Source organism: Macrobrachium nipponense, chromosome 28, assembly GCF_015104395.2.
Source record: "Macrobrachium nipponense isolate FS-2020 chromosome 28, ASM1510439v2, whole genome shotgun sequence".
Taxonomy (NCBI): domain Eukaryota; kingdom Metazoa; phylum Arthropoda; class Malacostraca; order Decapoda; family Palaemonidae; genus Macrobrachium; species Macrobrachium nipponense.
Window position 1 is genome coordinate 56,102,641 of NC_087217.1, and position 11,433 is coordinate 56,114,073.

An 11,433-nucleotide genomic window follows, 5' to 3' on the forward strand; every position below is an offset into this window, starting at 1 on the left:
TTCTTTCCAGTATTCCATTTAACCACAAAGTACTAATTGTGTGATCGTTGTTGTTTCTATTTGAGCCAATTACTTTATCAAAGTTTCTTACACTGTGCCATTAATTTTTGGTTTACTAACCAGCTTTTTCTTGAACTACAGTGTTTTTGGTGACTTTTTGGAAAATAAGACAGCTGTTTTAGATTATATATCAAATTGTAAAAATCTTTTTTCTCTTATTTTTCAGTAAGCCAAGAAGGAACCATGAGGAAGTCTGGTCGTCCGAGGTGTCCACCAGTTGAATTTTGGAACTTTGAAAGGCCTGATTATTCAGTGTCCCATGAAGTTTCCTACAATATATCATTTTTGGGAGGCCTTTCAAAAAGAGGAAGAAATTCTACTCATGGGAAAAAAACTAAGGACTTTAGTAATGCTCCGCAGAAAGTTCAGAGAGAATTAAGTGTTGTCCTAGGTGATATTGCCAAGACAAAACCTGCTAATACAAGAATAGATCATAAATTGACACCCTCTAAGCCAAGAAATAACACCAAACAAGTTAAGACTTCAACAAATGCACATATTGCAAGTTCTCGTTCTTTCACAAGGACGCATACGAATTCAGTGCAAGCTGAAAAGAACAAGAGTAATACAAGAAATAAAACAGTCAGAAATGGCACATCAAGAGAAGAAAATAAGAATGATGTCCTTGAGTCCCCAAAGGTTCATCCAGGAAAGTTTGGTAAGTCCTAACCCATTAAATTGTTTGGTTCATTTTTGGTATATTAAAGTTTGAGAAAATTTTTGCTTAAAGCTATATGTATGAATTTTCAGTATTCATATGTATATGATTTTCTGGAATTTTGTTAGTCATAATAGCTTTGTAAAATTTATGATTGTAAATGACTGGAATGACCCAAATTTTGCACTGTAAAATCGATATTTGCATTGTTTTAGTATCTGACTAAGTGAATTATGCTCCCGAGAGTTCACTCTGCAAATCTGTTGGCGAAATTATTTTTTGAAGTGTTGATAAGTTCTTTCCTCATTGTAGGTGTACTTCTGAATGCAGTTGAAATTTGAAGTTCTATATGTTGCTAGCTAAGGCAATGCATCAGCTGTTGAAAGTTTTCATTAGATTGACTTGATACAGAATGTTAATATGCCCTCATTTATATACAGAAGAATCTGGTCTCCACAGAGTATCATTTTTCATAGATGTCAGTACATGTACATACCGTCACCTCTCATTTAACGCAGGGGTTACATTCCTGGAGAGCGCACTTTAATTAAAAATGCGTAGTGTAGGTGAACGGGACCCACCCACTTTCGGGATAGTCAGATACAATTTAGCAGAACCTCCCAATTTCTTTTATTTTTCTGCTGGCTCCTGATTAACATTGACAGTTGTGTGCAGTCCTTACTTCATCTTCTGGATATTTTCCATGAAATTCGTTGAAGTATTTCATCTTTAGTGGTGTTTTTTGCTTTTAGCAATTTGCGGTTAGCCTATTAGCTGGGTTTAGTAATTGTGATTGCCATCATTATGCCAGATTCCAGTTCCTCTGGAATTCTGTACTGTTCCGAAGGATGTAGGACCAAGTTACTGTTTAAGTTGGTTTATGATACCCATACCAAGTGTATCAAATGAAGAGGGCAAGAGTTCTCTAAGGAATTAACATGCCCAGAGTGTAAAGGGTGGTATGATAATCAGCGGAAAGGTAGGTTTCATTCAGACAAATTAGATAAAGATAGGAAAAGGAAGATGGCTCTTAGAGCTGAATGTAGAGCTAGTCTTGAAGCTATTCCTTTAGCTGATGAGGTAGAAAATAACACTTTTCCTTCCAGCCCTCCTGCTCCTGTATCACCTATTCTCAGCCCTCCTTTATTATTGTCACTGACTCCTTTACCAGGTTCTCTTGCCTGCAATCCTAATAACATTGCCAGTCTCAAGTCACAATTTGATAGAAAGTTTGAGCATTTAGATAATTCTGTAATGGAATTAGGCGCTTCCATTAGAGCTTTTGATAATAAAGTGTCAAGTGAAAGTGCAGTGAGAAATGTTAGGGTTGCATGTCTGAGGGTTTTGCTGTTTTGTCCCGCCAGTTCTCCTAGACGAAGTCCCTATCCCCACTCCCCCACACTGGGGAGAAAGAAACATACTGGAGGTCCAAGGAAGGGGTGGGGTTTGCCCACGGGCAGTTGCTCCCTCCATCGAACCTGTTGTACACTCCCAGGTGTTGACAGAGCGCCATAGAAAAGGCGTATCAGACAGTGCTGTGCGAGTGTCCTCAGATACAGATGTGTCATCACCAGATAGGTGTTGTCGATGTAGCACGTAGGGTGGTATCATGACCTCTTAAGACATTTCGCCCCCTCCTGTCAAGAAACTTCAAGAGGTGGTGCTTAGCCCAAAACCATCTTGCAGTTACATATATGGTTCCACCTACGGATGCGCCAATAGCTCGTAATTGTCATTCACCCATGGACAGTTCAGAGTCAGTTGGATCTTTCAAGTGCCCATTTTTGTGTTGTGCCAAGGCGTGCTTCACTTCAGCACAAGGTTCGCCATTTGTTTCCTTAACACACAGCAGTAATACTAGCGCACTCTAAGTTGCTTTCTATCAGTCTCACTCTACTGTAGAAGACCCAGCTTTTGCCCCTCATTGTCGTCAGTTGGAAGAACTGATGGGGGTTCTTCAGAAGAAGACTTCTGCTAAGAACGCAGACAGTTTTTCTCCAGTTTCGTGAGAAGAAGTGCTCCTTCTTCTGCCTACTCTTCGCTTCTCCGCTACTTCCTGGCTAATTTTTCGGAGTTTTATGAACCTGCTCCTCTGACTTCTCCAGCATTCACATTTCTCATGAGGGAGAAGTCTAGCGACAGTGAAGGCTTGCCTAAGTTAGCTCTGTTCTTTAGCCAAGAAGGTATTCATGAAAGTGGATGTTTGGTTAGCCTCCAAGAGAGAGATAGGGAAGGCATCTGCATTCCCACTGTCCAAACTGATCAAGAAGAGGCACCGTTTTTATGCCACTGGGGAAGGGCTCCTTCCTTAGGAGTTTCTGCCTCCTCCCAGGGGGACTTCTCCGGCTTGGTAGACACTTCTCATTGGTCGGCTTTTGCTGCTGCAAAAGTGATGCTTTCCTCGCCAGAAGCGGACCACTTGATTAGGAACATGTGTTGGCAAGGAAGATTGAAGACTGCCTTAGACTGGTTGGGGATACTGTCTTGCGCAGAAAAGGCAGTCAGGCACAGTTTTGCTGAAGTAACTTTCTTATTCACAGTAGGAACTCTTAAAAAGTGGAAGTTGTGGTGCTCATTCACCACAAAGCAAATTACTATCACTTAGAAATCTGTGCTCTTGTTTGCTCCCTTCGACAAGCAACATGTCCCCTCAAGAGACTGAAGGACATTTTTTTGGCTTTGCAAAAGAAGTCAACAAATGACGTACTGGCCCAGTCGACCAAACAACCTAAGGGATCTTCGTCTTCTGCTGCTAGTGCTAGGGTGTCTCTCCATTACAGCAGCATCCTTTTCGAGGGTCAAGGTTCAGACCCTCAGCAGAGACCCCGTGTCTACCCTGCAACCCCCATCCAGATCAGCAAAGAAGTCATCAATCAAGTCCAGCAAGTGATGCGACAGTCCTTCACGCCCCTGTTGCAGCGAGACTTCACCTCTTTTGGAAGGAGTAGAGTCAAAGGGGCACAGAAGCTTGAGTTGTCCAAGTACTAAAGGAGGAATATATCATCCCTCTCTCAGAAAGGCATCCTTTGTCCAAGTTGCCGATCATCTTAGTGGCATATGTACTTGGTAGGCTCCAAGAAGTTTTTGGCCCTCTCTTAAGAAGTAGAGATGTTGATTTGCAAGAGGGCGATAGAAAAGGTACTATTAGATCTTTGACAGAGGGGTTTTACAAGTGACTGTTTGTAGTCCCCAAGTCATTGGCAGGCTGGAGGCCTGTCCTGGACATCAGTGCTCTGAATAACTTTCTTATGAAGACCACTTTTTGCATAGAAATTAATGTTCTGATCTCTTACAGACATCACTATTACTATGTACTCTTGATTACTGTAGCATATTGGTATCTGGCTTCATAATAGTATTGCTGTACTGTACTGTGATGGCTTTTGAGCTTTGGCACATGGAAGAGAGTGAATGATAGCCATCTAGATCTCTAGAGATGAAAAGACATTCATAATTGCTTTTGATCTACCTCATATTTTCCAATAGAGTATAAATTATTAGTCCTGGTAATTTATGTAGACACAGAATTACAATTGCACAGATATGTAATAGACCTGTGTATGACATAGATTTAATTAATTACAATCCTTCTTGCATGTTTTAAAAAATTTTATACTTATTTTCTGATCATTTCATTAACTTGCAATTGAATGACTTGGTGCAGTATATATTTTGGTCAAGTTTTGACAGATAAAAAAAATAGGAATATGGTGATAATTAATATTTAGTTTTTGTAGGTACTTTTGTGTAAAAAGTATGCACTTAGTATAGTACTAATAATGTAGGCTTTTCTGGTTTAAGTGTAGTCATATATCCTTGGAATATTGCAAGGAAATAACATATTTACCAATAGATATATATTATCTTTGTGTATTTAATAACTGATTTTTTCCCTGTAGCTGTTACTTTTATTCTACTTTTTTCAATTACTTTGTTCTATAGCTAGTTGCTTTTCACTATACATATGTCAGAAGAGTGGGAAAATGTAGATGTCTCCAGTGATATGACTTGCTTTAATTACAATATTGGCTACAGTTTTACCTATCAGTCTTGATATATTTATATACAGTACATATGTTAGACATTGTTTCTCAAACATGAAATTTGTTCTTTTCTCAGGCTTACAAGAGAAACAAGTACCTTCAAATAGAGGCAGAAAGGCTCAAAAGTGTTTTAGTAGAATGAGTGAAGCCAGTGATTCAGGGGTCACTGATCTGGATATCTCTTGTGGAAACACACTGATAAACGAAGCAAGAACAAATGCAAAGGTTGCCGAGATATCCAACATCAATATGGGTTAGTTAATAATATAAGAAGATTGCTGTTGAGGTTGCTAGAATGGTATATTTATGTGATGAACATAGTAGTCTTGAATTTAATGATATAGAAGGCTATGCCTCTTGAAACTTAGGGGATTTATATATTTACTAAATCGTATTGTACAGAGTCAAACCTTATTTTACAAGGTCATAGTTACTGTTTTGAATAAGAAACTATATTCATTACTAGCTGTTTTATGCTCTGCTATTGCCTTAAGAATCACTTGGACAAAATAATGACTTGCACAACCTGAACTATAAAGGTCTCTAGGGCCTGATATATGTTTTCAGAAAAAAATAAATAGGAAAAGAATTATGACAAAAAAAAAAATGGAAAACATGTTGATAGCATTCGCACAGCTAAAGTTCTTAGCTTGAATCATTGTTACAAACTTGGACTAGATACATTGTATATATAAAACCCAAAAGCAAACATCTGTTACACATAATAAGAGAATTACCATACGTAACTTGGGGAGCTGACAGATCAAGCTGGATGATAATATACAAAGAAACTTTTCTCTGTTTTAGGCTATGGAGGCCTCGTTAATGAAAGATTTGGAACCTGTTACAGGTTATTCAGATCTTCCCCAAATAAATTATACTATACCTATACCGAAAATGGCAAAACCTTACTCACTCTCCATATTGACTTAGTGCTAGCCATGTGTGTGCATTAAAAATTCAAGCAGTGACTTCAACTAAAGATATTTCCAGTCATAGAAATATTTTGTTAAACAGTTATTCCCCACCATTTGCAATTTTTGAGCCAATAGCACTGTCTCTTGCACTAGTACGTTTAGTACATATTTCCTCATTTTGGATAGTATGTGAAATACCTGTGTATGCTATACAATAATTTTAATTATTCTATTCTTATTCCCCTAAACATCATAAGCAAAATTATTTTTTCCAAAGATCCCTTTGCCAAACTAAATCTTGATTTCATAAATTATGTGAAACCGGAATAAATGTTGAAGTATTTGGGGTCTTATCACATATAAGCATTACAGTAAGTGGAGCTGCAGATAAAGCAGCCAAACTGCAGTCATTATGACTAGATCAAATAGACTTGAACATGTCGATGATTTGTTACAGCACCATCTCTAAACCATCCTCTGATAAATGGCAAACATTTTTAGATAATAAATCTGACAGATGTAAATTACAGTATTAAATTTGTAAGAAGTTTTCAATATATCAAGTTATTTCTAATCTAGTAATTAAGAAGACACTCATGGAACCAACCTTTATGATAGTTGAGAATTTTAACTGAAGTGGTCTGGTTAAACTAATGATGATAATAATAATTAGTTTTAATATGATAAATAAATTCTAAAATAGCCATTAAGAATAATCCTTTTGCTCAACCTTGTGAGAAGTAAGAAAATTCATGGTCAGATGTTTAATATTTGTTAACCCTTACAGGATTGGCTAAAATATATTTATATTAAGCACACCCCTAGACCGGGCTGAATTTGAGGTTGGCTAATTAGAAAAAAATTATTGGAAGAGGAAGATATGCATATGCTCATGGTATAAAAAAAATTACGTATAGAATATTTTATGAGACGTCCTTGGATGGGAATGGTGGACAAAAATTCCATTTTGACTTCATTAGGCAAACTGATCTCTCTCTCCTGTACCTACAAGTTATTAGCTATGAGTCATTTATGGCCCATGGTATTGATCTGAATACTTTTCCCACAAAATTAGTTCAAACTGTATGGCCCGAAATGTTGACCGTTAGGGGACAATACACCTGGCCATAACTCTAAAGCTATTAATAGCTATCAGTTGACGACACCCACTCACAAAGAGTTAATTTAGTGGATTTATGACCTGTGAGAGGGTAGATCTAGCTAAATGCATCAGCATTCTCCTTTTTTGCACACATCTGCATCACTTATTGTTTAGTAAGGAGCAATTCAGTCCGTTGTTGACAGAACTGCTTGTCCATACAAGTAATACTGATTCATAATTTCACATTATGTTGCACGTATTAACTGTAGTCTTTCAAACACTTGAAGATTGCTAGGGTGTGGTCAGATAGAAAAAGCAGTGCCAAATGTAATTAGTCATTCAAGTGTTTCCTTTAACGTCAATCACTACTTATTTTCTACAGAACGCCATTAAGGATATTTAGGTTTCTTTTATTTTTTTCTCTGTAATGGCAACAACAGTAACAATAATAATATGTAATAATAGTATACATAACAACAACAACAATAATAAAATACAGTTGACCCCTGTTATTCATGGATTTCTCTATGGACCTTATATGCCCATCATTCACATATTCGAAATATTTTCCGATTGGAAATATCCACAAATTACTGAATTTTCATATCAATTTCATGATTAAATGCACCCTTTGTGTTAAAAATTAAAAAAACAGATTTTTATAAGCATTCGCTCCGACAAGTAATACAAACCCTCGGTCCTTTACATATGGAATAATACTTGCAGCGCAGCTGGACCGGTCGTAAGCTTTCAAACAAGTTGGTCAGTAGTTAATTAAACTGCTTGTCCGATGGTCAGGAGTCCCCCCCCCGACCGGAGGTTAAACATTCTCTGCTTTCGGCTGCCGATGGAGACAGACGTGTTGTTCGCCGCTCTGCCCGTCATTGTCGTTTGCTTTCACCTTCGTTACGAAGTCTTTTGTGTGCATGGTATCTTTTGGTAGTACTTGGAGTGTAACTGTGAGTACTAATTATTACTTTTTGTCTGTTTTTGTGGATTTCTGGTGTTGTGATGGAAACCCACGAGACGGAAAGAGAGAGAGAGAGAGAGAGTCCCCCCACCTGCCCCCCAGCTAACCGGAGACTGTGCCCTGGTGTGGAGGGCCGTAAGTGTGGGTCTTTAAGGTCCATCGAATTGGTGGACCCTCATGATGTATGTACCTGGTGTGGAGGGCAAGAATGGTCTCGGACCGACACATGGGATGTTTGTGCTTTGTGGTTGGAGGAGCAGTGGGGGCGCTACGAGGGGGGGAGGAAGGCACGTAAACCGGCCAAGGCGTCGTCAGAAGGCTCTCCAGCGACACCTTTGGTTACGGACACTTCTTTCCTCCCTTTTAGCCAGCTCCCTCGTATGGCTCCTTCCCCTTCGGGGGACATGTCACGTTCCGCCTCTTCACTTGACTTGTCGAGTGTAGAGGAGGGAGCGCGGCACCCCGATCTTCAGTTGTATTTAGGGTCTTCTGTCCACTTGGGGTGGGAACTCCACCCCCGAGCGAGCGGGAACCCCTCCACTAACCCGACCTTTGCCTCCTCAGGTGGAGATCTCGAGCAGGTCTGGCACACGCTGAGCCTTTCGGGCACTCCAAGCATTCAGGGGCTGCTGTATCATGCAGCATGTAACGACGGTGACCCCATCAGCCGCTGTCCAGGCCCCGCTGTCGTTTGTGCCACGAGAGGAGCCAGCCCCACCGCCTGGCTTTGCAGTCCTCGCCCCAGCCGGTTCCAGTTCCTGTCATTGCCGCTCCCGCTCCAGATCCTGCCGTCCCCATTCCTGCTCATGGTGTTGCTGCTCCCACTGCAGGTCCTTCTGGACAGGTGCAGCTGGGCCCTGTTGCTCCGGCAACTGCCCCAGCTCCATCCTGGATGGAGGACCTGACGGTGGTCCTGAGGAAGCTGACGAAGAAGTCCAGGAAGAAGAGGAAGGTGTCATCATCTTCTTCGTTGTCCTCTTCTTCGTCATCGTCTGCAGCCGCCTCTTCCCCTTCGATTTACAAGGCCCCACAGCCAAGGAAGAAGAAGGTCCCCCCCCCCCCCTCCCGAAATCTCACTCAGAGACTTCTAAGGGTCTGCCCTGCTCCGGTGGGGCAGTTGGGGCTTCCGCTGGTCCTCCTGTTCCCTCGGGAACGGGACCCGTCTCTTCTCCAGCAAGGAAGAAGAAGACGGGGACTGGAGGCTCTGCCTCTACACCGGGAACCGTCTCGGCCGCTCGCTCGCGAGAGGTACTGACTGTACGATCACCCACGGGTGACCGTGCAGCCAGGGTCCAGACTGCTGAGCCTGCTCACCGGCAGAACCCAGGCACGGAGCGGAAGGCTGGTGGCAGTCGCCCAGGTGACTCCCGCCAGATCGGCGATCGCTCTTGCAGCGACCCGCTGGTAGCCAGGGTTGACACGACTGTCCCACCGGACTGTCCTCGGGCTGAGGCTAGGAAGAGGTCCCCCCGGTCACCAGCCCCAGTCTCGGCTGGGCCAGGTGTACCGTGACCGTTGCCGCTGGGTGAGTGACGGTGGTGCACACTCCCACCGCGCCAGTGGACTCTGCCGGTCTCCTGACCATCGCTCCCACCAGGACCGTACGGATTGTGTGACAGGTAGCAGCTCTCCTGATGCTTTGGACCGTCGCTACCGTCCTCGTTCCGGTGGCTCTCCCCAGGGAGACCGCGGGACTAGGCCTGCAGCTTGATCGTCACCTCGGGTTGGTGATGACCTGCAGCCCTCCCAGCCCACCGACTCAGCTGGTAGGCAGGGAGGAGCGAGGCGATTAGGAGCAACCGTGAGGAGTGTGCTTCACACGGTCCCGCCACAAGGGCCCTACAAGCCTGGCATGGTCTTGGGACCGAGCAGATTGTACGCCCAAGTGGTTGGAGGAAACCACGAGGGGTCTGTCATGGTTCCTGTGGGAAGGAGGAGAATCTTGAGAGGTGTTCTCCTTAGTTGGACTTGAAGGTCCATCCCCTCAGGATGTGATCACCCCGAGATCCAGAGGTCATTGCACTGATTTGTCACCACGACGACCTCAGGGAAGGATCAGTGCTCCCTCCCTCTGAGCCTCCATCGAGGCTGGAGTTGTTCTGGGGGCCTAAGAAGGGAACACAGGATGGCGGTGGTTCTGCTCCGGTCCTCCCTGGCTGACGGTGTGCTGGGCCAGGTGAACTCTCGTCTCTGGATAGGAGGGATCACTTAGGTCCGGCAGGTCGACCAAGCCGCTCCCCCCTCCTCTACCACGACAGCAGCGCTTCTACGTGCCATCAGAGGACCCGGTGCCGCCCAAGCAGGTTAACCCGTAGATAGCCAGACTAACTCTGGGTGTGCCTCTCAACCACCTGCTGGCCGAGAATCTCTGGTTCTCACAGCAGGAGGCATAGGCCTTGGAAGCGACTGCCTTGGCAGCATTCCAGGCAGTCTCCTGGCTGGGCCTGTGGTCCCTCACAGTGTCCAAAGTCGCGGCTTGGTTCCCTCGGGTGACACATCACTCCCGAAGGGGACCCGGCTTTCAAAGACTGTGTCAGTCTGGAGGTAGGGCTATTTCCTACCTTGCCCACCAGATGGCCAACCTGTGGGCCAACCTGGTCCTGAGACGTCGGGACGCAGTCCTCAATCGAGTGACCAGGACGGCAGGGCGTGAGGCAGCGCTGGGTCTTAGGAACGGACTGTTGTTGGGTTCCTCCTCTCTCTTCCCTAGAGAGATGGTGGACGTTGCGGTGGAACAGCGGCGCAGAGGACAGTGACCGCCTAGTACACCAGGCAGTCTCGAAGGTGTCTGGACAACTTTGAGCCACTGCGGCCAAGCCTCGGAGCTCGGCTTGCTCTTCCTCTGCGGCCAAGGCGACTTCCACATTGGGGCCGAGAGGAAAGACCCAGCCTTTGACTTCTTCAGTAAGGAACGACCGTCAGCCCTCCTCCCAGTCCTTTTCCCGAGGAAGATCCGGGATGAAAAAGTCGAAGAAGGGGCGGCGTTCCCCCTCACCTGCTGCCAGGTGGGGGGGTTGCCTGGTGAGCCATTGGGCAACTTGGCAGCGCTACGGAGCCGAGACCTGGATAGTGGATGTCGTTATGGAGGGATATCTACTATCTACTACCCTTCGAGTCGCAGCCACCCCTCACTTTGCACCCAGTCCATCATCAGACGTACGTTCCCGGTTCTGCCAGGGACGTAGCGCTTTGGCAAGAAGTGGAAGCCATGCTGAGCAAGCAAGCTGTAGAGGTCGTATGAGATCAGTTGCTGGGCTTCTACAGTAGACTTTTCCTGGTGGAGAAGTCATTGGGGGGCTGGCGCCCGGTGATAGATCTCTCTCCCTTGAACCGATTCGTTCGCCAGACTTAGATCACGATGGAAACGGCATGATCCGTGCTGAATTCCATCAGGGAGAACGACTTCATGCTTACGGGGGACCTGAAGGATGCGTATTTCCAAATACCTATCCACCAGTCCTCCAGGAAGTACCTCTGCTTCATCCTCGACGGGACAGTGTACCAATTCAGGGCACTTTGCTTCGGTCTCTCAACCGCCCCACAGGTGTTCATGCGAGTGTTCTCGCTGGTGTTCGCTTGGGCCCACTCAGTCGGGATACGTCTACTGAGGTATCTTGACGATTGGCTGGTCCTGGCGAGCCCCCCCCCGCTCGCAGTTGCTACAGGACAGGGATAATTTTTGA

The 11,433-nt window shown here is 44.7% G+C and overlaps 1 protein-coding gene across 1 annotated transcript; it reads left to right on the forward strand.

Annotated features, from left to right (window-relative positions):
- Window positions 1-225: 225 nt before the first annotated feature.
- Window positions 226-5,034, forward strand: LOC135201340 (uncharacterized). Its single transcript, XM_064230186.1, has 2 exons — window positions 226-718; window positions 4,838-5,034. Exons 1-2 carry the CDS (start codon window positions 244-246, stop codon window positions 5,017-5,019), a joined length of 657 nt encoding a protein of 218 aa, XP_064086256.1. The 5' UTR covers window positions 226-243; the 3' UTR covers window positions 5,020-5,034.
- Window positions 5,035-11,433: the final 6,399 nt, after the last annotated feature.